We start from the raw sequence: 26061 nt of genomic DNA, 5'->3' as shown, positions 1-26061 counted from the left end.
ATTGTTTGTAATAAAAAGAAAGGACAGAGAGAGTGTACCACTTCTTGTGTAAGTTCCTAAGATAAGGTAGCGGACAACAATGTTCTGTTCAACAATTACATATCATTTATTCGTTAGGAATGAGAGAACACGTTGGTATGTATGTATATATATAACGTATTACATATGTATAAAAAGAATTAATTACATACATGGAATATACACTGCGAAAGGGAAGAAGTTTACAACATTGAGAAATTACGATATATACAAAATACAAAAGTATCACGACCATTAGAGCGTGATGTTATAAATTCTTTCTCTCTCGAGATAAAATAACAACTACCAATTCGATTGCAAGGAAAGAAAGAAAAAAAGAAAGTTACAATATTATTTACAGTGTTTTGTTTTCTTGTAATTTATGGGATTATCATAGTATTATAATAATAAAAAAAAAAGAAGAAGAAAAAGATACTTGTGAATCTTTTGGTAGATGAATAACAATATGTACAATAACGATAGAGTCAACGATCTTCGGGGGATCTACAATTGGAAATTGTGTTGTGAGTGATTCAAGGTGTTCGTCGACATGGTGTGGGCCGGGTGCGTCGGCGCTGGCGTGTAGAGGCTGTGATGCGAGTGTGATTTCGCTCTGGAGAGCTCGCTGTACCGATCCTGTTCCGGCGGGGCGACCAGAAGAACTGGTCGCAAGGAGAGAGATTTCCGGGAGCCGGCGACACTCTGCGCCTCGTTCACGTACCCCGGGTTCACCTCACCTAAAAACAATGAAGCGAACGAGTTAGATATATTTCTTGGAAATAAATTGGAAAACTTCGATTGAGCATCTGATTGAGAAGAAAATGTTCAAACGCAGAGGAATGTTACATGCAATTGTATAAAAGAAGGTTTCATTTTTCAAAGGCTTTAACTTTTATGGGTCAATGGTCATAATCTTCAGGGATTTTAGTTGATGTTTAATTTGCATAAAAAGTAAAAACACCTGTACCTTTATACAAGGAACTGTTGTTGAAGTCTGATGAGAAAAAAAAATTTCAAACGCAGAGAAAAGTATAATTGTATAAAACAAGGTTTCATTTTTCAAAGGTTTTTGAGTTTTTTGACAAGTTGGTCAATGGCCATAATCTTTAAACTTCTCACCGGTTTAGGGATATTAATTTGTATGAAAAACAAAAAAACCCGTACCCTTGTACAAGGAACCGTTGTTGAAAGGTTCTGGTTGAAGTCTGACGTGCCTGGCCGCCAGAATAAAAGCAAGCGCGGCCAAGGTAGCAGCGTCCAGGGCGGCAATCGCTGCTAACGGTATTGCCCATCTAACGGCGCAAGCTCCTGGATTGTATCTACCAAATGAAATTGTCGATATGGATCAACGTTTTCATAAGAAGACAGTCATTTGTTATGCAACTGATCATCTTCTTTCATACTTAAGTAGGTACTTGAACACGTTATAACACATTTTTAGTATCACTCTATTGTTAAAGATTATATATTTATAAATTTCATGTAATTTTAAGATAGAAAAAAGAAATACAAATTTTATATAGTTTCAAGATTGAGAAAAAAATATAAATTTTATATAGTTTCAAGATTGAGAAAAAATATAAATTTTAAGATTGACAATTGGACATGTCCAATTATGGATGTAGGTACGTGGACAGTTCAAATGAAGAGCTTGCATTCATTCGTTCAAATTGATACCTGGATGCGGCTGCGCCACAGACAGCTCGAATTAACGGCGAATCCCAGCCCAAGGGATAAATGCAAACTCCAATTGCCATAGATATTGCTGGAACAAAGGAAACGCCATTAGGTCTCTATTAGGAAATTCGCTTTGTACTCGAATTGTCGTTTTCTTTCTATCTTTAGATCGTGATTTATTGAACAGGAACGTGAGGAACGTGGCTGGCATTTCAGTGAACTATCTTTGCGGATGTTGTGCTAGAGGTCAACAGTGAAAGGTACGAATCTTGCTTTTCCCGCGTTCATTTTGCACGAAGCGAGACACCGAGGGAAACGAAATAAGAGATTAAAAAAAAAAAAATACTTGCCTGAATTATGACTAAAATTATGACTTATAATGGAAGTAAAAATTGTGGTACAATTTTAAAAGCAACAACAGATAAATTTGGTGGAATTTGTAAAATTTCCATTACTGAAGCAGACGAATTATTAGGCAGAGATTATAGCGAAAGTTACCATGATCGCTATAATTTCTGCCAAGTTACTAGTACATTGTGCGGAAAAAGTTTCCATTTCCGATTCGAGTTGTACTATATTGTATCATGGACCCGGTTTCTGGGTGAAACTCCTACTACTCCCCCCCCCCCCCCTCCCCACGGGGTGTAGTTCACATTTCAACCACTGGACTTTCACTGTCGACGTTTCAACCAGCCACTTTCAATCAACAATGATGCTATTTACAGCTTTTCCATCTACACACACGCACACACACACGCACGCACATATATATCATCTTTACCTGAAGCTCACTTCCTCTTTAATATTTTTCCCGTCTTTAACGATATAATATATATATATATATTAAATTAAGTACTTTAATGATATATTACTGCAAAAATATATGTAAGAGAAACTGAAAATATTCTACAGAAACAGAGAGAGATCGAAGCAAGTGATTACCTACATATACGATTAATTATTCTACGAGGTAGAACTTGGCATTTTCGTCTCGCATCGTTGTCAGTGCCACTCTTTCATTTACGTTGATTAGAGAAATGAAGAAAAGAGTCGAGATGACCAGGCTCTGAGTAACCGAGCGTGAATATCACCGTATGTCGCGCGTAATTTGTCGCAGGATGTTCATCAAACTGTGTCAGTGTTTGACTAGGTCAACATTGAGAATATCTTGGATGCGTACCACGTATCTAATTATTTCAATCATTTAAATTATTATTATTTACGTCGCATCGTAAAGATACTTTAATGAGAATTTTAAATAATACAGAGTGATAAATTTGTTGTAAAAGAAATTAATTTCTACCACGATCGTCTATACGTCTACACGAATTAAAATATATTTACGAACCTACGTAAATAATTAGAATTTAAATAGAAAAATGTTTACTTTGCTGTTTAAATATCATGAATGAATTTACTTTAGATATTTTATGTGTATCTGTATTGTATATTATACGCACAATGATTGAACTCAGCGGCGACTGAATATGTTAATTGCAGCAACGACATTGGTCAACCGGTAAACTGTAGTAAAGTGTCACGCGCTATAACGGTCTATCCTATATCTCTTCCCGAGACGTCTTCATCCTGAAGTTCATAAAAGAAATGGATCAGTGGTTCCCAAACTTTTTCTGGCCATGCCCCACCTCTAAAATCTTGACGAGCTAAATAATCATCGTTTATGCATCACCGACGCTGCATTGTAGCATTGTTGTGTTACGTACTGTTCGCAAATGCGCTCTTGCCGACAGGAAGCGCTTTCTATGCAGAAAAACACAATTTACCATAAAAGAGATTTTCACTGCCATGAGATTGTAATATGTGTTCATAATTACTTTAATATACATTTTTTAATATTCTATTAACCAGTCACGAGCCTTATTTATCAGAGGAAGATTCAATCTTCTCTACTTAATTGTCAGTACAATTGAGAATATCTGACAGGTTTATGTGCCACAATATTTAGCATAAATTGACTCCAGTCTTATTTACTAATTATTTTAATCAAAAGTTCATTGCATGCAATGCATGCATTGCGAAAGGTAAATGTAAATAATAATAATGCTCATTTCACAAAGTCACTTTCAATAATTAGTTTCAACGTAAATTTCAATTAATTAATTAATAGTAATTTCAATCAATTAACAGTTGATCACAGCGAATTGCAGTTAATTACAAATTAAAAGAAAGAGAATGGAGCAAAAATAATCTCAATAAAGTTTGAGTTCTCCTCGCTGTATAAAATTCAGCGAACAAACGAGGTTCAAGTGGCGAACAGAGGGGCGTGCAATGTGAAGCGATTGCATCATTCTCTGACCTGGTAGCCTCCGTGCATCACCGTAATTTTCAGCTACATTCAGCGACGATAAGGTATTACGCGAATGATTACGGCAATAGCCCGCGGAGGGAACACTTGGTCGCGTTATACTTTCTAAAACGACGTTCGAGCGTTTGCCATTCGTTGAAAATTTTCTTCCTTTTCAGCTCAATGATTGCGCAACAATCATCACTCGCCGAGTTATTTCCCTTTAAATGCGATTCTTGTTGGAGATAAATGAATAACAAGCAACCATGATTGTCAGTCTTTTGGGATTATCTCTTACCGAGATGGAATAAGCCAGCATCAGAATAAGCTTTAATATTTCACAGTCAATGAAGTTCAAAATTCTTTCAAATGATTCCACATTTAAAGAATCTTCTGAAGCGTGTTAGTGGCTTGGAGTTCTTTCATTCATGTGCGATACAGTCTCTATCATGAATAATGAAAGTAATAATGACAAAACGATAGCAATCAATCAATTGGAAATGAAGGTAAAAGTGATCACAATCCCACTAACGAGATAATAATTGTGGCAGCGATTACCTGAAACAACTTGCATCCAAGCGCACAGGTAGAACACGGTTGTACTCTGACAGAAGAAGAAGAGAAGCATCGCGCAAATGGTGAGCAAAGCGATTATGACAGCGATGCCGACTAGAATGGTGCTCGCTCTGAACGGAATGTTGGCGATCGTCGACAGGTCGTCCAATTTGCCTATACATTCCTCGCCCAATTCACCTGAAGGAGGAATCCGTGGAGTGAGAAACCCAGTAATGGGAAAAGTTCGATGAGAACTTGATATTTAAAAAGTAAAAAGGGAAGAGGATTTGATTAATTTACCGTTACCGCCGTAGCTGCACCTGGTCCAGAGGCCGAATCTTCCTGGATTTTCGTGTTCCAAATCGCCCAGCCATTCCGGCGTGACGAAGGCCACCACACCGATTATAGCGTAGCATATGGTGAAAATGCCCCAAAGTACACCGATCGCCTTCGAGTTGCGGATGTAATTCGTCGCGTACATGTGAGAGGATTCCACATATTCTATCTTCGAACCCATGTTCGTCGAATATATTTTCTATCGAAGTACATACAGTAACTCGTCACTTGTCGGATATATGAATATTTTGATAAAATGAAACGTCAACAATATGGCAACAAGTGAAATGATTTTTGTACGTCTACGTACGATTTCGACGTGTAGAATATATTTATAAAATGTACGAAAATGTTTTTAACGTATAGTTCAGAGGGAGATTTCAGCTCTTCAATTCGTTTCGTATAGATCATTGTACAGGGCGGGCCAAAAATCACTTCCTACTAAAATTAATCTGTAAATTTACGAAACATACTGAATAAATGTTTGAGCCTAAAATTTCACTTGAAATTGACAAAATCAGCCGTTTCTTGTATTTTAATATTTCATTAAAAAAAACAAAAAAAAAAAAAAAATAGATGGGAAGAAACTTTTGGCCCACCCTGTGGAATCATTGCAAAGACGGAAGCACGTCTACATGTACTTCCTTTGCAAGAAGGTACTTTCAACGTTTTCCCGTCGCTCCACGTCAACGATCCCGCGGCTTTTCGCCGAGATTTAAGTGCACATTCCCACGTTAAATCGGTGTCAGTGCCGCCCGTGGCATTTACATCGGAACATTCACCCAGGAAGGGTACACACGGTACAGCCCGTATTTTATTCTTTCGTTTTCTTTTCGCGGTCTATCGATCAGAAACGTAACGAAACACGACTCGTATTAGTGTTTTTCTTACAGGGGGAGTGGTTCGGTCGGTTACCGGGAATTATTTTTTTTCCCCCTCTCGAATTACAGATCGAATGTCAACGTCCGTGTCGCCAAGAACACTGGCAAAATTTTGCTGATTGACTTTGTCTCTCGAGACAAATTAAGGTTGCATTAGAGAAAAGGTTATAATAATAGAGAGGATCATGATTTACTATATCTATAAGGAGTGATCAATTCGATCATCGACGTACCTTCTCCTCCTACCCTTTGTTAAACTCCGCTCGATGTATGTACCTTCGAAGACATCTGTCTTCGAAATTGTCAAACACCTAACTTCACCAGTTCACTGAATTTCCGAAGGAACTCTCGCTTCTCTTCTCGACACACTAGACAAATTTATTCCTCGTACAGAACCGAAGGATACCGACCGAAATATTCGCCTCGAAGGAGGAAGCTCGTTCTATAGCGCGAAAGAAGATGGGATCAACGAGGACAAAGAGAGACACGACGACAGTCAGTCCGTTTGAATTGGTTCACATAGTCGCTGGTAGCTACGAGCCGATGCGGCTGATCACCTCGACGAGTCGAAAATACGTTGTCTCAAGGAGGACAAGCTGCAACAGCGCGGCGTTTAGTTCAAGATGGCTGTTCAGGTGAACAGAGGTTTGCCAGGTAGATAGAAAGGAGGGAGAACCAGCGTGAAAGAACGAGGCGAGTACGGGGACTGTGAATGGGGGCCTCCTTGCCGGGCCCTGAGCTCGAGAGAAAGGCTCGACGTCGCTGCAGAACGTCGTGGAGAGTAGGGGACGTGGGGAGTAGGGATGCCGATTCGTACGTGGGCTTTTGTTCCTCAGCCAGTCCCTGTTTACGTGAAAAAAGGAAATGAATAAAACAATGAACATATATCGTTCACTGGAAATATTCCTTAAAAAGTACCGAACAAATGATTCAACTTTCTTTACGTGTACTGCATGTTAACAGCTTTCGGATTATCGGCGATGATCTTATTCATGATGCTATCGGTCCGTTATTTCTGGCTTTCGAAGGATGAATACAGAAGAGTCTTGAGCAGACAGATTGTGAGTTCTGAAATGCCAAAGGATATTTTAATATTAATCGGAGTCGCTTTCGAAACAAGATGCGCATTCCTTCACGCGAGATAGCGGATTTCTTCGTGTTTTCATCGCGATAACAATAATGATCACTGAACTTCTCAAGTCTGTCGCACGTACATATGTATTTTTTCTTTTTTTTTCCAAGCATGTTCAAGTAGTGTTAATTTTGTAATAAACTGTAATTATACGAAGAAAATTCTTTTTAACTTTTATGGCGAGCTCTGTTACACCATCCGTTTTGAGACATACTTGACTTTAGTTCAAAAATATTAATGTAAATAAATAAATGAAGATATCTATTAACACTAAATATTCTATCTATAGATCATCATAATTCAAATGATAATTCAAAAATAGATTTATACAATTATGTTTTTGTCAATAGAGATTAATATTAATTCTGACAAGAATACACGTATCTTTCAAGCAATTGTAAAAAACAAAAATCTGAAATCAGTCACGCTGACCGGTGTAAATACAATTGTACAATCGTTTGTAAAACTTCTATAATGATATAGTTGTAGTCTAGTAAATAATATCTCTTATACGTAAAAGTCATTTCAAACATTCCCGCCTGAAAAGTAATAAAAAAAAAAAAAAAAAAAAGGATCTTACTATTTATACTTAAGAATACTCTCAAAAAATTACGAATTAGTGAGAAGAATATTTAACAATACCTTGACACGCGGATGTAGGTTTTGTAATACTGACCCCGATTTTACGTTTCAGTAAAAGTACGCTACTTTCTTCGCTTTTTGCACCTTTGCAATTTTGAAAGTTAAACGGCTAAGAAAAGATTACGGTTACTTGCGAGTTACTTATTTGTGACTTACTTTTAATTACTTTGTGAATTAGTTTTCAGTTTCTTAATAGTATCGTTAAATAATCACCGTAGAATGTATTTCTTGATACAATCCTTTTATCCTACAAACATTTGAAAGGAAAAATGCGTCCGGATTTATATTCGTATTCAATTAAACAGGCTGTGACCCGAGTGAATTGCACTGATTGTCAAGAAAATTCCCTATGAAGTGCATTCTGTTACCAACTTGCGTCATTAACACTTCACCGATTGCAATTTGAAAATGGCTAATCGAACGGTGAAAGATGCAAAATCCATCAGAGGTACAAATCCGCAATACTTGATAGAGAAAATAATTAGATCCCGAGTGTACGATTCAAAATATTGGAAGGAAGAATGTTTCGCTTTAACTGCGGAACTCTTGGTGGACAAAGCCATGGAATTGAGGTTAGGAAATATTTATTGCCGAATAACTGCAAGTTGCAATTTTCGTTGTGTAATTGCGTTTATTATGGCTCCACTTATCTGCAACTCGTGTTGCATGCACATGTTTGATACCTTTAAACAACTCAAATCTACAAATCAAAATATAATTGCGAATGAAAACAAACGCTGTTTCAGGTTTATAGGTGGTGTATACGGTGGAAATGTAAAACCAACGCCATTCCTCTGTCTGATATTAAAGATGCTCCAGATACAACCTGAGAAGGATATTATAGTGGAGTTTATAAAAAACGAGGAATTCAAGTATGTTCGTGCATTGGGGGCATTGTATATGAGACTGACCGGATCTTCCTTAGATTGTTACAAATACTTGGAACCATTGTTCAATGACAACAGAAAGCTCAGGAGGCAAAACAAGCAAGGTAAATTTGAATTGGTCCACATGGATGAATTTATAGACGATCTCCTTAGAGAAGAAAGATGTTGCGACATCATTTTACCAAGGATACAGAAGAGACACGTTCTGGAAGAGAATAATGAACTAGGTCAGTTTAATTTGCAAGTTAAATTTAAGAATGCACAAGCAAAAGATAGAAATATATATAACAACATTGAATTGGTTTCTATCTTACATATATATTGCAGAAGCAAAAGTGTCTGCATTGGAGGACGATATGGATGAAGGAATAGAATCTTCCGAGGATGAAGATATACCTCCGGTCAAGGAGGATATTCGCAAAAGAACGGACGATCATGACAGAGACAGAGATCGTCACAGAGACCGAGACAAAAGGCATTCGCGTTCCGATAAAAAGTCTGACAGGGAAAAGCAAAGATCAAGGAGCAGAGACAGGGACAGAGACAGACGAGAACGTAAACGTAGTAAATCTCCCAAAAGCCACTCTTCTTCTCATAAAGACAAAGACAGAGATAAAGATCGGCATCGGCGAGATGACAGAGATAGAGAGAGAGACCGGGATCGAGATCGAAGACGAGAACGTGATAGAACTAGACACTAAACAAAAATATCGAGATACAACAGATATTGTACAGAATATAATAATTTACTTTTATAACTATCAGGTGAATAAAAAACAAAGCAATGCACTTTAACTTTTTTTTTATCGTACGTACTGCACTTTGATCGTGATTAACAGCAATATGTAACATATTCATAACATAAAGAATAATTTCGTATTAAAATTATAGCATTTATCAATAGAAACGCTACATAGTAGCTCGTAATACCCGTACATTACATGTAAGTGACGATAATTATTTCTTCTTAAACATTTATATTATTTATTCTATCTGGAATCATAATTTTTCACTTAATAAGATCATGAAACAATGGCTGCTGTTTTTACGCTTATTTACAATTTCAGGGAAAATTTATCACTGTGATTGTTAACAAAGGATCGCTCGATAATTTGTAAAGTTACGATTTGTTTGCTAAATGATATAAAAAGATATTGTATTTTAAGTAATCTCTTTTTAACAACACAGTGACAAGTTTTCTCAAGCACCATGTAGTAAAAGTAAGTTGAGAATGTCATAGCCTGTTCATAAGTGTACTTACTTTACATTACATATGTAATGTATATATATATATATATACATTTTCACATATGCACCTTTACAGTATCTTTTATAATTAAAAAGTGAGCAAAGTATAGCATTGATGCATTGAAGAAATGTGAATGCAACTATTTTGAATGGAATAATTTTTTTTAGCGATCTGTAGTTCTTCAAATCAATATAAACAATTGCCAAATTATTACCAATACGAATTCGAATTACATTCGTAGAAGATAAACACTTTTGTAATTTTCTAAAACTGATTCCACTGGTTTTTAAAATGTGGGTGAATTTAAAATAAATAATCTTTCTTCCTCTTTTTTTATCCATTTTAACAATTTACTCACTGCCTCGATTGCATCAGGTTTTGTTACAAGTGGTTCAAACGTAACATACAATTCAAAACCTAATGTTACCTACGAAATATATACATATAATTTAGATATTAAATACACTGTGATAACTTTTGTTGTGTTATGTATTATTCAATTGAACTTACCCATGCCAACATAGTTTCTTTCTCTAATTGCTGAAATATAAGTTTTAATGGTCGATTGGGACTGTGCAGCCTGTGATGTAAACATTGGTAAAGCCCCAATAACCTACAAAAAACGATAGTTTTGCATTATTAAAGTTTCAGTCTAGTAATATTATTTTCACATTATCTAATATTCCAATTACCGTTCTATTTCTTCGTCGGTTGTATACGGCGGTTGAAATCCAGGACTCCAAAATTGTGCCGTGCTTCTACATTTATACAAAACGTGCCGTATTTCCGGCAACCCAATATCAGCAGTTTTGATCGGTGGTTTATTCATAGACTCGTTAATTGCTTCTAAACAATTTGTTCGCCTTAATTTTTCTACAATTTTCTACAAATAAGATTCCTCTTTATTTATCACGTTGTTACTTTCTATATGCTTTATGAATTTTCATTGCATCACTTACTTGTTTTGCTTCGGAAAGAACAAAGAATACATCTCTATCAACTGTGAGCAACAATAAACATGCCTGACAATCCTCGGCCAAATATGATACATGTCCATGCATATACCCATTGGCGTCAAACTTTGGTAGACATATTGGCGTCCAGCTCTCAGCAGTTTTAAGTGACTCTGAACTGTCGACCAAATTTTGTATTATATGTAAATCCACAGGGTGTAAAAAAAATTTGTTCATTCTGACTAATGTTACCAATTGGTTATTAGCTAAAAGTATTGCAAATACTAAGTTCTGAAAAGTGTTCCATACATCTGATTAGTACAAAAAAACAACAATATTTCAATGACTTCAATTTGAAATTGCAACAAGTTATTGTACCTTTATTTTGCCACAAGTTTGAATGATAGTTTGCGTGATAGAACTTCTCATAGACGGCAGTAAAGGCAAACATTTAATGGCTCCTAGAAAGAATGCTGGTTCTCTGTCCATAAAATTTAATAAATGATCTATCAGTCTTTCGCTACCAGTTAACAATCTTCTTAAATCAAAGTTTCTACGTTGATCGTACACTCTAGTTAACTGTGACTGGGTTAACACAGAAATTATTTGATTATATACATATCTATAACAGAAAGTTTTCAATGTAAATATCTTGGAACAAAATGAGATGGAGCTCTATTATAATTTCATTGTCCCGTTGTAATATACTTACGTTAACTGTAATGTAAGTTGAGGTACACTTTCGAGCGTTTTCGACACCGCAACTAGAATTAATGGACCTTTGACGACAAATACAAAGTTAGTGTCTCCTGCGTGAACAGATCTAATCATATCACTGCCCGCTTGAACAAACGAAACTAGAGCCTGCATGACACCCATCACTGTGACTAGTTTATCCTCTGAACTGTATCTAGAATATATCGGTTTCCCTGCTTGGCTTAAAATAAATATATGCTTCTTTTGCGCTAACCATGCCTTACAACGTAAAGGATCCGAGTCGATGCCACTCTGTCCTAATCGTTGTGTAACATCATCCTGAAACATAAAAAATTAATCAATTTATTACATAAATTTCATTTAATTGGCCAACACTAATTGAACAATTAGTCAAGAACAGTCTTCATTGTCTTAATTGCCTGTACTTCCGCGTAGACTAAACACATTCACAGTATTTCATAAAGAGGTTATGAAGCGTACTAGTTCGGAATCGTCGAGCGACGCAGTTTTTTCAAGTTCCTGTGTATTGGACGTAGTGGGCGTGGTTGGAATGTCTTGCACGTCTTCCTGTATCTCTGAAATAGTGCTCGTTGTGCTTTCTTTCATTTGTCTATCATCGATACTATTGCTCATCTCTTGTTCGTACTCCTCGAAACTGTCGGTAGTGACGAGCATTGTTTCCGCGGAGGCGCCAGGCTCGATACCCGGCTCGGGAATCCCGTCGTCGATGGTAGCAGGCTCTTTCGCAGCCATTTTCACGAACGAAAGTACTTCCGATCAGCCACTATTTCGAAATTTTCCCTCTCGATTGACATTTAACAGCGAGCCATGACAGATTGGCCGCCATTATTGAATCCGGCTTATTTGGGACTCGGAACAGATGTGTAGACTGTGAGATAGTGTTGCCAATCTACAACGCGCGTTAAAAAAAAGTCACTACGTTAGAACTCGTGAATATTGGTCGATTCGATTCATAGTCGAATCGTGTCATATTCGATTATCGAGAGAAACATGTTTTTAAGTAAATCCAAATATTTTCTCTTTTTATTAAGCACGAGTAATTAATATTTAGTAACACGTATATTTATTTTAAATATATAGCACATTGCTTAACTGTAAGAATGAAACATTTAAATACGGAGAATATACAGATGAATAGAGAGAAATAATTAGTTAATAATTAAAATGAAAAAAAGAAAAATTCTAGACAGTTTCGCATCTTGCAATTATAAACAAGGAGGCTGAAGGTATTATTGCATTATACTTCTCTTCGAAAATATTATTTATTATTTTTCATAACAATAGAAAATCAAAGATTATGGAAAAGCAAGAACTATTGTGCATTGAACCATATGAATCATGAAAGGAAATTTTCCTTCACGATACTCTTAGACAAAATAGAACGATCAAGCAATACGTAAGTATTTCAAGCTGTATAAACATCCAGCCGTATAAATAGGAATTAATGGTACCATACGTAGCCAGTTATTAACACATGTGTAGTCGAATCGTACATATACATTGCCAGTTTTTTTTCTTTTTCTTTTTTTTTTTGATCGACGCATTCTACTTGTTACTGTGAATTGTAATTACGTTCTGTGCAAGAGTATACCGCCCGTGATACACCAACTGATCGATGAACAATGAATCAAGATCCGCCCATTTGTAACTAGACTAGTTTGCACACGTATGAGATTCTCATTACATTATGTATAATACATAATTAAATATCGATATTAAAATAGCAGTAACAATCGGTTACGAATATTTCCATGTGTTTTTTAGTTATGTACGAACAAAGTAGGACGATTATTCGTACGTAAAATACATTTTTCTTTTTTTTTAATTAAATTCCCGATATAGTCTACTTTTGACATTTTGTCGCATTGAAACATAAAAATCATTGCAAGCGATTAGGATTCATTATCAAATGCATCGACGTCAGTGCAGGATAATTCTAATTTAATTCTCCTGGACCATGATCTCGTATTCGGGAAACGCCACCTCAGCACCACCAAATGGTATGTAACACACGCTGTGGGACGGTTGTACTTTGCCGATTGTCACGGTGCCCTCGTGCTGTACACGGCCAACGTACAGCGGCTCCCCGTCTTCTGATTCGCCGCCTGGAATTGCATTGTGAGGAATGTTGTTTCCGCTTGTTGGAACCCATACTGGATTACAACCGCAGAGAACCTAGATCAAACATTTCATCGTTATGATTATTTTCTAATGCTAATTAAACTTGTTGTTTTCATTTTATTTATTAGTTAATTTCTTTTTTTGTGAGTTAAGATTTTATTCAACCTTGAAATGTGATAATTGATAATTTATCTCTATTTGATATTGTAGCTTTGTCATTTCTTTTTTTTTTTTCTTTTGCGTCTGGTGAAAGAACAATTTTCAATCTTTTACCTGATACTCAGTCTTTCCATGTTCCCCGCCACCCCAAGCCACATAACAGACAGCGTGCCCTGGCTTCACCTTGCCAGGTAGAAGAGCACCTTCGTGATAGGCTCTGCCAACGTACAAAGTTTCGTCATCTTTCCCTCCTTCGACTGCACCTGGAGGAATAATACCGCCAGATGCTTCGCACCAACAAAAATCTCCAATGTCTGTAACTCCTGACGGCGGTGGTGGGGCCGATGGGTTTGCATCTACAAGCAGATGCCACAAGAAACACATTTAGACAGGTGGTCACATTTCCTTTGTCATTTTCTTCTTTTGTATAAAATTAAGGCAATGCTCTCCAACAGTTATGCGAGTGAAATCTTAGATTTCTCTTTCCCTTCTCTGTGTGTTAAATATATATACATATGTTTATGAACATCTGTTACGTCTTTACGTTGGATAGCACTGAAGAGGATGCAACGAATGATATATTAGAAAAGCAAATTATAATCTCTGAAAGTGTGATTTTTTTTTTTTATTAAACGTAATCTCTCATGCTTCGTATAATTGCAAAACAATTATACAGTTAGGATATAATATTGTTAATCTCTTTACAGTAATGACGAAACTTATCACGAATTTGGTTCAGTGGAATTATTCAAACGTTGTAAAAAGATCAATCATGGGATGAGTCACATCGCAAGCAACGTTGAAATTCGTATTACACGGTAGGTGAGAGCGGGGATTAATCGGGAGAAAAAGGCATTTGAGGAATGAAACGTCTGCAGAAAATAGCGATATGATGACCTCGGCATAGTTTTGTGCTAGATGCTGCTATTACGTGTAACAGCATTACACTCTACACACTCATACGTTCTTACATTCACCGAAGTTTATCACTATTATTCAATAAAAAATTCGTGGGTATAAAATACTCAACACATTAAAGAAATCTTTGAATTCATACAACGATGCAAAAATTAACAAGACATTTAACGTACGTGCAAGATGCTTGATGCAACAGTGAAAAGCCTCGCATGACACACATGTTAATGCTTTAACAACCGGATACGACAATTGGCGTGTTAACTGAACAGTTATTTCCAATCGGGTACACTAACGTGCAGGTGTGATCGCAAACAGGAATGAAGTTAACATCCAATGGATCTTTCATGCTGCATTGTGATTATCAGAAAAAACATTGCTCGTTTTGCAAAATAAAATTTAGCTGTTTAGAATTTTTAGTTAGGTGTAATGGAATATAGATTTCAATTAAGATCTATAAGATCTAGTAAAGCCATTTTTCATTTATTCATTGTCTATAGAAAATAATCCGACCGATCGGTAAAGCGTTAATTTCGACCATTGCACCGGAGTGAGAACAATTTCGTCGCCTAATGACACTAAAATCCGTTGATAAAAAAAGAAAAAAAAAAAGAAGCGTTGTGAAAGAATAAGATTACGCTGATAATCATAACAAGCAGTCAATGACATTGATTACTGTAGACCCGAGTTCTCAATAACATATACACAAATAACAAAAATAGGATTCGTGTAAATTACAATGTTCTTCTGAACACTATTACAGTAGTCTCTGGTTTTTCTAGTCAGGGCTAAAAGCAGATGCTCAACTGGGAAAGTGTATTCTGCGAATTGTGCCAAAATAACGGTATCAAGTATCACTCGCTTTGTATTGTGCCAGTGTCATGTTTCACGCGACCTTCATAAGGTATAGGTAAGATATATAGGTAGAATAGTCCCAATTCCAAGAATTGGTGGGGATAGTGACGCTTAAGTGGGGAGCTTAAGCTACTGTACTTATAGGACATCTATCACTTGCATCAGAATCCTATTTCTGGTATAATAATCATAATCTTCAAAGTATCAAGGTTCAACACCCACATCGATCGATAATTTCTATCACCAAAAGTGAGTTGAAGCAAAAGGAAGAAAAAAAAAAAAAAGAAAAGAAACAGATATTTACTAATAGGCAAATTACTTTTGTAATTGGGAACCGGACAGGGTGGGTACTGAGCGGTTCGAAGTATCCATTTGCCGGTTGCTCCCCAACCGGTACGCACACCTACGTAGCTCACGCCGATAGGCTTAGGATCTTGCCATTCCATGATCACGGGACCGTTAACACCACCAGCCCTGACCACGATACGACCGTCCAGCCAACAAATCGCGAACTTCTTCGTTTCGTTCTCGTTCAGTAGATTCGGCGTGTTCACTCGCACCTGTCGGTGCAAAGTGTCAACGTTTTAAGACGAAACTCGAACGCCAATTAAACGCCTTCCGACCGACCATTATTTTATTCTGACGATATTTCATAGTTTATTTAGAACTTACTCCAGTATTCTAATATTATATTTTTAAAATTAAAAAGAAAAAAAAAAGAAGGAAATTTTCTTTAAATTCAAACAGATATCTTTGGCAATCGATTGTTTCACTGAATAGAAGTTTGAAAGGACTCTTCGAGTTTCGTAAATTTTCAACCTTGTCGGGCTGTTTGCGATCGTATCTGATGACCGACGCCGTGTTTTCCCAGCCACCGAGCATGATCTCGTACATCGGGCTCGAGTCGCCTTTTTTGCTGGTCAGGGCGATGTGCGCGTTACTCTTGGCCCTCACCTCGACGAGAATCGAGCCGCTCCTTACGTTATGAAACTTGTAGGCTAATTCGTCCCGTGTTGACAAGGGACCGTGTCCTTACAGGAAATGAAACATTTAATCTCCGATCAGAATTAAGATTTAGAAAAGAATCTTTTTTTTTTCTTTTTTGTTGTTCCCTCCAAAAAATTGAAAAATTCAATATTTATCGATGATCTTATTTCTTTTTAGAAATTTTTAGCACATACGCTGAAACTTTTGCTTTTTGTATTATCATCTATTATATATAGTATATTACACTATATACTATATACTATAATATACAGTATATAGTATATTATCTATACTATTATCGTACTATATATTGTACTGTATATAGTATAATATACTATAATATAATATAATATACTATGTAGTATATTACTACATATCATATATAGTATAATACACTATTTATAACTATTATCCCTGCAACAACTTTATCTTACGACGTATTCGGCTAATGAAGTTAACAGTCGTTTCAATTATATAAGCTTAGAAATACGAGCGCTTTTGATTACGCTGAAGCAAGATTCAAGCGTAACTGCATGTGATTTATATTACTATTCCCTCTCCGTGCATATGTCCTTGCTATCGAACGTGTATCTGTTTACAAAAAAAAAATGTTCTAACATATAACAGAAACATTTGCATTAAAAATACAGAGTAACAGAGAAGCATGGAACTACATATTGTGCTTGGCAAAATGTTTTCAATCGGATGTCATTCAAAGTAAAAAGGGCAACGTGCTAGGATCAAACATGTTCGAATAGCAGAGCTAAGAATCTACGAAGGAGCAAATATTGTTCATCGACAGGTTTCGTATATACTTTACGTACGATCGTGACCACCTACACATATGGCTGTACGGACGATGATGCATTAGTAGACTCCATCCGAAATATCCAATAGTAAAGTACCAGCAAGAAAATCGTATTAATAAATTGAGAACGACAAATCATCATTACAATTTGGTAAAAGTCATGATAATTTCTAAACAAATGTTTTTCGAAACGAAACGGAAAGAAAAAAAGAAAAATGAAATTTAAGAATTTGCCGAGGATAAGAACTATTGAAGAATGAGAAACTATTTTCAGATGCTAATCACATTCTACGTAATTCAGAAGAAAAGTTGAGAAAAAGGACGAGAAGAGAAAATAATTTTACCTTCGATCAGCCATTCACCGGATGCGCCCCAACCAGTGCACACTCCAAAGTAACCGATTCCAAACGGTTCTGGATCAGCATAAGTTAGGAATGCACTTGGTTCGCCTTCTTTACCTACTGATATAACACCATCATCCCATCTGAAATGAGAATTATATAATATAATATAATAATATAGTAATATAATATAATTGTATATATATAAAGAAGATTATTATTATTATTATCAACATGAAAGATGTATGTATATTTGAAGTTGCTAAAAAAACTGATTTCACAGTGTGAATGATATCCACCTGATCCAAAATCCACGCAATTCGTCGGCACTCAAGATACCTGGTGTATCTACCTCAGCGACCTCAGGCTTCGTCCTATTTTTACGAATCACAGACTTGCTGTTGCTCCAACCACCAATGAAAACCTGTAATTTTAACACACCTGGTATAGTAGACTATTACTACGTGTTTATTTACAGGAACTTTATAATATATAATAAGGCAAATAGATTCTTAGATCATTTTTGTTTTGAATTATATTTTATATGATATTTTATTTTATATTTATTTTATTTCACATTTATATTTTATATTTTATTTCACATTTATATTTTATATTTTATTTCACATTTATATTTTATTTTATATTTATATTTTATTTTTTGTTTTGAATCACATTTTATTCATCATATTATTATTGTTTTGAATCACATTTTATTCATTATATTATTATTGTTTGAATCACATTCATTATATTATTTATATAATGAATTATATTTTCATAGAATTTCTATGAATCATGTTTATTAATTGAGTAATTATTCTGCAATTTCTTGGCAAACGTTGGATTTTATACGACGATAAGACGAGAATAAGTTTAATAGACATTCAAAAATCAACAAAAACACAGTTCTCGAGAGATTCTTACTTCGTACATAGGTTCTCCCTCCTGAGGGCCCGTTGTGAGTGCGATGTGGGCATCGTTCGGCGCTTTTATTCGAAACTGGAGCTGCCCACTCGCGACAGGGTAAAAATTGTATTCCAATTTATCTTCAGTGGAAAGTGCTGGAAAACAGAGACAAACAGATCCTTAGACATTTTTGTTAAAATTATATTTACATGGAATTTCTATTTATTGCCAATGAAATTTCTAACAGAGGGAAACAGACTTTAGACATTTTGGAATATTATATTCATATAGAATTTCTATGAGTCATGTTTATTGCGAGTCAATGAAATCATTCTGTAATTTCTTAGCATGACGTTAGATTTTCGTTAGGGCGAGACGGAAGTTTGGAAATCAAAGAACCATCACACGGACTTAAAATTCTTTTTAACTGAGGAAAAACAGATCTGAACGCCCAGACGTCTGGACGCCAGGCATCTGGACGCCAGGCGTCCTACACAGAGACGTCGAAGTAAAGTAGAAAAGTAGGGCAATGCAGGACTCGCATCGATCAATATATCGCGTGCTCATGATAATTGCGAGTCTGGATCACGTCCGTTATACGTTCTCCTCAAACTGTAAATCTCCTCTCACAATTTGATCATAGTCATTAGACACCCTTTGAATCATGAAAGTCAATATTAATTTTTTCCAAAAACTGAACGTAAAAATCAAGAAAAATTAATAATACCATCCTGTCATCAGTGTCGATTATTTTTTTAATACAACGCTGTGTGCATACGCAGATGTATTCGTTTCCTCTGTGTGGAAGTGGAATAATCCCAGACAGTTAACGGACGATCGTAAAATCGTTCCATCTTTTTATCTTTCGTCTCAGCTGCAAACAATTTCGTTGCACGATCATAAATTCAATTTGTTCCCGACGTGTCGAATCAGTCGGTGTTATTTTTCATCCGAGGTTTCGAGAATTCGTGCTATAAATATCTCTGCAATGGAGACAGAAAATGATCGGTTTCCGTCGTTGTTTCTAAATTAGAGACGTTTTTCTGTTCGACGAGAGCTGCACCTGCCACATCTTAATACGCGTTCCAAAGGAACACCTTGCGTATCTTGAAATGAGCGCTTCCGGCTTGTTAAACTCTCAACGCTAATTACCTCTGCCAAGCTCCTTCCGGATTTATTAATTATTGTGGATAATTTCCGTGGTAATACGGCTCGATTTTACGCAGAATATAGGTTATCAAATGTTAATTTTCAGCCTCTTTTAGTGATATATTTTATTGTATCACTGTATCATATTAACCGTTCTTCTTCTTGTTTTCATTTGAAAAATAATGAATTATGTATACAATACGTATAACTAGAATAATTTTGAAAATTTTCTTGAATTGGCCAAAAATGTGATGACTTTTTTGGAATGCGTTAGTATAGAGGTTATGATTATAGAGGTTAATGATTAATATAGAGGTTATGATTACATTTTTGTAATGAGATATTACTGTAATGAGATATCATTATAAAAAAAAGAAAACAAATGAGTTATCACTTCCAAACTATCCCCATTAGATAACCCGACATTTTAGGAGAAAGTTGACTCATGAAATTATGTATAGTATATAGTATTGATAAATATTATTCTAGAGAATCATGGACTGAATATAAAAGAAACTCTAACAATTAGAGAATTATAGATAAATGAAGGACTGTTGGATGCTGCAAGTTCAAAGTAGCAAAATGGCATTATTCAAATAAAGCTTTAGGACCACTTTCATTGCTAGATATGGAAAATGAGGAAAAACTTCACATAAATAAATTGAAAAAATGTACAATTTTGCACCAACACGTGATCTATTAATCTTCTGTTTGTAACATTATAAAATTATATGTAACTCACTTTCACAAAAATATATATATTTTTTAGATATCGATTATATTTAAGATAATATAATATTTAATATATTAATATATTAATAATATTTAAGATAATGGTTCTTTAAGGCCATCACTCAACGACTTACCCTATACAAAAGGCCGATTTTAATCAAGAACTTCATTTTTGTTATGCAAAGATAGAGATTTATAAAAATTTATAAAAATTTGGAAGACATCGTTCTTAATATACTTTAATGTATCAAAGAGTTTTTCTTTTCCTTTTTTTTAGATTTTCTGGTATCCGATAGTTATTTGCAGTATTTATTGACAGGTTAATTTGTCATACTGAAAATTTACCTGGAGATTTGATCAGTGATAGCAACTGGAATCCAAAGTCTGTGAAAATTAACGCTAACACGGCCGTCTCTATCAAATGGAACCGCAAGAACTCGTATCCGGAAAGCATGCACATTCTGCATTTACCAGGATCCATTAGGCACTGACAAATGATCACGAATTGTTTATGAATTATTTGCTTTGTGTCGAACGATCACACCCGAAATTCTTCGTAACATATTCATTGAGATGGTTATCTATTGATGTTAATCTCGATGGAAATTGATTAATCCTAAAGTGGATAATTATTTCCCATTTGAACGCCATCGTCTACGAACTTCAATTAGTTCAGCATTTTTACCGATTTTCTATTATTTTCAACTCGAATTTTGAACGTTGAATTGAAACATTGAATTCAATTGAATCATTAAACGTCAAGTAATTTGCCACTGTGACGCTATGTTACTACTCCAGGTATGCGTATTAAAAATAAACACCCTTTCAAAAGTAACAGCAGCTATAAATCGTATCTCATTTCAGAAATTGATTATGGATTGTTATGAGGATGATCTACGGTGCGTGACGATCGTCGTCGCACCTAATACTATCGAAATCTGCCATAACACGCAACGATAGTGTTTTGCTGGACGAACGCAACATTTATAAATAGTGGATTGTGTCACGGAGACCATGTTCGTCGCTGACATCATTTTGTCATCGTCAACAGTTCGAATCTCGTCAATCCTTTTTCTTTTTTTTATGTCCATCAATCGGAATGTCTTTTTTTTTAAACAACAACTTATACCTTGAACCTCATTATATCATACATTAATCTGCAAAGAAACTATTTAACATTTATATTTTTTAACTTTGCTTTTGTTTTCTTTTTGCAGAGAATAAAATCTTCTCAGCCATTGCAAAGCAGTTTATGCGATAAGACGATCAAGAATAATAGAAAGTTTCATTACAGACTAAGAATGTCACTACTGCGATGATGTCATTAGTATTTCGATGCCGTGATCAGCGTGCTGAACTTTTACGTTGTGATTAATCGGTCAAAATGTCACTTCCACGATCGGACTAGGTTCAGCGTGTTGTTGCAGAGTATTGCGTCGCAATGAGTCATAATACAGTAATGTCTCGCATCCTCGCTACTCTCTAATCATTAGCTTTGTACGTCCATCGTTTTTTGGAAAAAAGATCTCTTCATTTTCATAAATATCTTTTATCTACAGCTATGCTATTAACTACGAAAAAAAGAAATACCATATAATAAAGAAATAATTAATAGTAATAGAGAATAATTAATATTACTATTAGTATTACTAATAGTAATAAAGAATAATAGTAAAGAAATAAAGAAATATTATAAATAATAAAGAAGCACTGTATACTCATTATAATATTTATATTGTTTTTTAATTACTATACGAAAAATATATACTTATATTGCATTTTAATTACTACTTATATTGTATTTTAATTACTATACGAAAAATATCTTCAAAATATTCCGTTTGATTATCTCCAGAATACTCGTCTTCTATGTAAAAATTAATTGAAGTATCAGACACGTTGCGAAGAAGCGTTACGCAGGCAATTAACATAACAATGCGAAAATTAGAGCCAATTTCCATTGTGCAATGATGATCGTTGGTTGGCTCTTCCGTTTTCGACATTTATTACCGTACATTTCAATGCTTTTATGAACATGAATCTAGGAATCTACTTTAACTACTGCGTTGTAATGCAGCAGAATGTAATTTTCGATATCTATTTTACTCGATCCATTACGTTATGCGTTCCATTCTACGATTTTATCGACAGCGATGAGCAAAATTTCCATAGACGTAGAACTTTAATATAAATGATATTTATTAATGAGTATTTGCATGTAGAATGCAAAAAAAAAAAAAAAAATACAGCAAGCTAAAGTAACAACGATATTTTATCATTATGTCTTTTCACTGTACACATTTTCTATCCTCGTGAGACTTAATTGTAAGTGACATTGCTTAGTTAATCAATCAAGCAAGTACGTGATTACCAATAGTCTGTAAGTCTAGTAAACCTGGTGTTCATCCGTACTTCACTGTCACTGACCTCGCATAGCAACTCTCTTCCTTACGCCAGTGAGGTAGATCGCGTTTACCAAGGTAAAGAAGTGTAAACGTATAAACCAGCGTTAAGTTTTAAAATAAGATTCCAGTAGATTTATCGATTAAAATATAGATATAGCTCGCAAAAGTTCTCCGAATATTTCGTGAATGCGTTTTGTATGTTATACATGTTACTATGATAAAATACTATGATAAAACCTGATTAATATAATTAAATTATAACTAATATAATATATTAGTCATGTAGTAATTAGTTATAATTATAAGTAATATAATATAATTACCATGATAAAACCTGATTAGTATAATTAAATAATTATATAATTAATGATGCAAGTTTGAAAATGTCGGAGTTTCACAAAAAAAGTTAATTAACCATTGCATTAAAAAAAAGTACAAGTATGATAATTTAAATAAAATATGCAGCTACATATCGAAATAAATGTGACAACTTCTGAACAACTTCTTAAAAAGTTGTCACATTGCCATCGAGAAATGATGAAAAGATTTCAGAAAGTACTAAAACTATAACTGTTGCGAAACAATCTGGTAGTTGCAATTACACAATAAATCCTGCAGGGATGACGTGATACCGGAATAATGAAAATTAAGGCCATGTCACATGTGACAGTACTGTTATGATTTTTACGTAGAATTATTACGTAATGTACGAAATTATGCAAAACATCCGAAATACAGCGTTCGTTATATTATTTAGTAAATAAAATAGATTTTTGTTTAAATTTCATTTCTCCATGCTGTTACGTTCAAAATACGTGTTTCTTAAAATCGAATACGATCGAACATTTGCTGTTTAATTATTATATCGTTATTAGGTTGGCCGAGAGATAACCACGTTTTTTTACGTCTTTTGCAAATGAAAGGCAAATTTATGCACTTAAGGTGATTTTCAATAAAGCATGTTCAAAGCTTATTTTCTTGAAACAAAAAAAATTCTTATTCTACAATTTTTACTTTGCTTTACCAATTCTTTCACGTAGAGTATCCTCGCGGTTGTTCAGTATAGAGAGTTAGTATAGTTGATAAATTTTCAATTTTCGATTTTTTTCGAAAACGAAGGTCTCAATGAAAAAATTTCATCCTTTCTACTCGACGTTCATTTTTACACGTGGAATCATCTCACAGTCGAGAGACGCCCTGTATATGTCCATCTGTTAGAAAAAAATTACGCAATTACTTTCTCGCCAATCGAATATATACACTATTCTGTAACATTATTATTTTGCATGAGACTTATACTGATAAAAATTTGGAAAGTAATAAAACTTGAAAAATTTAGGTCAAGAGTAGGCATCTCTGCGCTTTAGCAGAAGTAGCACGAAGTTCCTGTGCGCATACATAGATTCATGAAATCGCATTGTAGCTAAGAAAGCCGACCGGCCGGCCGGCTTGTCAAACCGGCCGCACCCGTGGTACACTATATTTAGCTAGACACTAGAGAAGAAATTACGTGACGAGGTATTCTCCCCTATATACATATATACTTTTGTTCTTCGACATTTCCTATAGATCGTTGATCGATAAGGCAGTACTTGTCAACATGCTTCGATCAATCTTCTCGAATGTTCGACGTTTTCCCTCCAGTGAAGTGGAAATATTAGTACGTATATCCATTTGCTACTTTTGATGCAAGTTGCGCATTGATTTTTTAAACAGCTATGAAATCATTAGAGAAACGAATAATCTGTGTGTTTGTAATGTAAGTGATAAGATCGAATAATAGGCGATTGTAAGTAAATCATGGAAATGAGTTCATGTCACGCGTGAACATGGTTTCTGGAAGATGTAAGTATATTGTCGAAGCAATTTGCTTGATAAAAATAGATGTGATCCTTTAAAAGTCACACGAAGGATATTTTCGATCATATTTCAAATCTCCTCAGAATGTGTATCTTATTTATACATCTATATCTTATTGAAACAATACAGTGATGATATTTATTTATAAGAATAATCAAGCGTTGCAATTATTAGAAATTAAAGAAACATCTCAGGATATTTCAGGGTAATCATCGAACGATTACAATACAAAATGTGAAAAATATATTTTTATAAATTTATGTTTTTAATGGAAATTAGTTCGAACTAAATGTAATATATATCTCTACGTAATCTGTATTTTGTTTCAATTATCTTAGAAAATTACTTATTCAAGTGTATTATCATACATATGTATTTTTTATTGTTTAATAAGTAGAAAATGATACTTGTACTTTTTTTCTCTTTTTCTTTTTACCAGCAAAACATAAAATTATCGTTTGAAATAATGAGTAACAATTGTGAAAATTTCGGTAGTCGAAATTTATAAAAAAAAATATGTATACAGAAATGACTTAGCTCATTGATTCGATAATTTATTGATGCAGAAATGTAACTTACAAATAGCCATGGTGTTCTTCGAAATGCGAGGCGGATGTGCAAAATTTCTGTAACACGAAAGAATCACCCACTCTGTAAGAAGGTTGAATTCGTACTGCGACGGAACGAAACATTTTGGCGCTTTAGGAAGGTGAGCGGTTCGCGCATGCTCAATACACGTCCCACAGGCGCAAAGTTTTAACGTTGGCAATTTGCAAGTGATAATTAAACAGATGTGGCGAGTCACAAATCATTGTCATGTATTCGTTTTCGGGTATAAAAAGTTTAAAAAAATTTCTTTGTAATTTTAAGCTATTTTTACGGATTATAAAAATTTTAAATGAACTTAAAACATTTTTATGATATATAAAAACACATATATGCTTTTTATTTGTTGATAGGATAACACATGAAACAGTTGACTTTTTTAATATTTAAATTTAAACACAAATATGCAAATTTGAACATCCAAATTTTGCAAATAATCTTAAAATAATCATGATATTTGCAGCTATGAGACATTTGAGTAATTCGATAAAACTCATAAATAATTCATGCAGCGCACATGACTCATGAACTCCAATTTCGTTTTTATCCAATATATATTACCAAAAGTGATTCATTGTAAGCAATTTATATATGATGACACAAACGATATTAACGAATTAATTGTTTTTGTATAATTACGTAATGTATGTATAAAAAATATATTTTCAGTTGCAAAATTACTTAAAAAATGGTGTACATATACATGCACACATTAATGCTATTCATTAACATTATTATAGACACATTAAGAGATACAATAACGTCATGGTTATAAGTATTCATAGTTTCAATAAATTTACAGGTAATACTTTGTTTTCAGAATATGTAGCGTCAATCAAAT

General features: G+C 34.6%; 4 protein-coding genes and 4 long non-coding RNA genes across 15 annotated transcripts; 5 read left to right on the top strand and 3 right to left on the bottom strand.

Annotated features, from left to right (window-relative positions):
- Positions 1–82: 82 nt before the first annotated feature.
- On the bottom strand, positions 83–6464 carry LOC122529626 (LHFPL tetraspan subfamily member 3 protein). Its single transcript, XM_043655925.1, has 6 exons — positions 6006–6464; positions 4856–5090; positions 4559–4753; positions 1696–1783; positions 1183–1337; positions 83–755 (listed from the first exon to the last, which is right to left on the bottom strand). Exons 2-6 carry the CDS (start codon positions 5070–5072, stop codon positions 523–525), a joined length of 888 nt encoding a protein of 295 aa, XP_043511860.1. The 5' UTR covers positions 5073–5090; positions 6006–6464; the 3' UTR covers positions 83–522.
- LOC122529627 lies at positions 1333–2044 on the top strand. The gene is made up of 2 exons (XR_006306833.1): positions 1333–1425; positions 1610–2044. It is a non-coding gene; the product is annotated as an uncharacterized LOC122529627 (long non-coding RNA).
- Positions 3840–4831, top strand: LOC122529630. Its single transcript, XR_006306836.1, has 2 exons — positions 3840–4065; positions 4180–4831. It is a non-coding gene; the product is annotated as an uncharacterized LOC122529630 (long non-coding RNA).
- A 280-nt stretch (positions 6465–6744) lies between the features above and the next one.
- On the top strand, positions 6745–9225 carry LOC122529625 (pre-mRNA-splicing factor 38-like). The gene is made up of 4 exons (XM_043655924.1): positions 6745–6833; positions 7852–8118; positions 8293–8660; positions 8761–9225. Exons 2-4 carry the CDS (start codon positions 7955–7957, stop codon positions 9132–9134), a joined length of 906 nt encoding a protein of 301 aa, XP_043511859.1. The 5' UTR covers positions 6745–6833; positions 7852–7954; the 3' UTR covers positions 9135–9225.
- On the bottom strand, positions 9219–12321 carry LOC122529621 (vacuolar fusion protein MON1 homolog A). Its single transcript, XM_043655913.1, has 7 exons — positions 11833–12321; positions 11348–11670; positions 11014–11257; positions 10642–10926; positions 10375–10565; positions 10193–10295; positions 9219–10109 (listed from the first exon to the last, which is right to left on the bottom strand). Exons 1-7 carry the CDS (start codon positions 12103–12105, stop codon positions 9969–9971), a joined length of 1560 nt encoding a protein of 519 aa, XP_043511848.1. The 5' UTR covers positions 12106–12321; the 3' UTR covers positions 9219–9968.
- Positions 12322–12621: 300 nt separating this feature from the next.
- On the bottom strand, positions 12622–25347 carry LOC122529622. 8 transcript variants are annotated; one of them, XM_043655921.1, is made up of 9 exons: positions 21300–21398; positions 20695–20872; positions 18487–18623; positions 17859–17983; positions 17563–17702; positions 16243–16454; positions 15743–15983; positions 13768–14009; positions 12622–13548 (listed from the first exon to the last, which is right to left on the bottom strand). In XM_043655921.1, exons 1-9 carry the CDS (start codon positions 21381–21383, stop codon positions 13315–13317), a joined length of 1593 nt encoding a protein of 530 aa, XP_043511856.1. In that variant the 5' UTR covers positions 21384–21398; the 3' UTR covers positions 12622–13314. The 8 variants fall into 8 exon arrangements, with proteins under 8 accessions (XP_043511856.1, XP_043511850.1, XP_043511849.1 ...); XM_043655915.1 differs by lacking the exons at positions 20695–20872; positions 21300–21398 and adding an exon at positions 25194–25347; XM_043655914.1 differs by having other exon boundaries at positions 20695–21410.
- LOC122529629 lies at positions 13954–15689 on the top strand. The gene is made up of 2 exons (XR_006306835.1): positions 13954–14045; positions 14361–15689. It is a non-coding gene; the product is annotated as an uncharacterized LOC122529629 (long non-coding RNA).
- LOC122529628 lies at positions 17234–17708 on the top strand. Its single transcript, XR_006306834.1, has 2 exons — positions 17234–17369; positions 17493–17708. It is a non-coding gene; the product is annotated as an uncharacterized LOC122529628 (long non-coding RNA).
- Positions 25348–26061: the final 714 nt, after the last annotated feature.

This window comes from Frieseomelitta varia, unplaced genomic scaffold (assembly GCF_011392965.1).
Source record: "Frieseomelitta varia isolate USP_RPSP 00005682 unplaced genomic scaffold, Fvar_1.2 scaffold_3, whole genome shotgun sequence".
Taxonomy (NCBI): domain Eukaryota; kingdom Metazoa; phylum Arthropoda; class Insecta; order Hymenoptera; family Apidae; genus Frieseomelitta; species Frieseomelitta varia.
This window is presented reverse-complemented; position numbering and strand designations above follow the sequence as displayed.

Bases quoted from the DNA above. Each gene is read 5' to 3' on its own strand.
- LOC122529626 (XM_043655925.1), bottom strand. From the start codon at position 5,072: ATGGGTTCGAAGATAGAATATGTGGAATCCTCTCACATGTACGCGACG. The intron at 1,338-1,695 runs GTATCAATTTGA...TTCATTTGGTAG, and splicing joins TGTGGCGCAGCCGCATCCAG to ATACAATCCAGGAGCTTGCG. The intron at 756-1,182 runs GTACGGGTTTTT...CATTGTTTTTAG, and splicing joins CAACGGTTCCTTGTACAAGG to GTGAGGTGAACCCGGGGTAC.
- LOC122529625 (XM_043655924.1), top strand. From the start codon at position 7,955: ATGGCTAATCGAACGGTGAAAGATGCAAAATCCATCAGAGGTACAAAT. The intron at 8,119-8,292 runs GTTAGGAAATAT...ACGCTGTTTCAG, and splicing joins GACAAAGCCATGGAATTGAG to GTTTATAGGTGGTGTATACG. The intron at 8,661-8,760 runs GTCAGTTTAATT...TATATATTGCAG, and splicing joins GGAAGAGAATAATGAACTAG to AAGCAAAAGTGTCTGCATTG.
- LOC122529621 (XM_043655913.1), bottom strand. From the start codon at position 12,105: ATGGCTGCGAAAGAGCCTGCTACCATCGACGACGGGATTCCCGAGCCG. The intron at 10,566-10,641 runs GTAAGTGATGCA...TCTTATTTGTAG, and splicing joins TTCTTTCCGAAGCAAAACAA to AAAATTGTAGAAAAATTAAG. The intron at 10,296-10,374 runs GTAATTGGAATA...CGTTTTTTGTAG, and splicing joins ACCGACGAAGAAATAGAACG to GTTATTGGGGCTTTACCAAT.
- LOC122529622 (XM_043655921.1), bottom strand. From the start codon at position 21,383: ATGATGTCAGCGACGAACATGGTCTCCGTGACACAATCCACTATTTAT. The intron at 20,873-21,299 runs GTGTTATGGCAG...TTCGACACAAAG, and splicing joins CAGCAAAACACTATCGTTGC to CAAATAATTCATAAACAATT. The intron at 14,010-15,742 runs GTAATTTGCCTA...ATCTGCTTGTAG, and splicing joins TCCGGTTCCCAATTACAAAA to ATGCAAACCCATCGGCCCCA.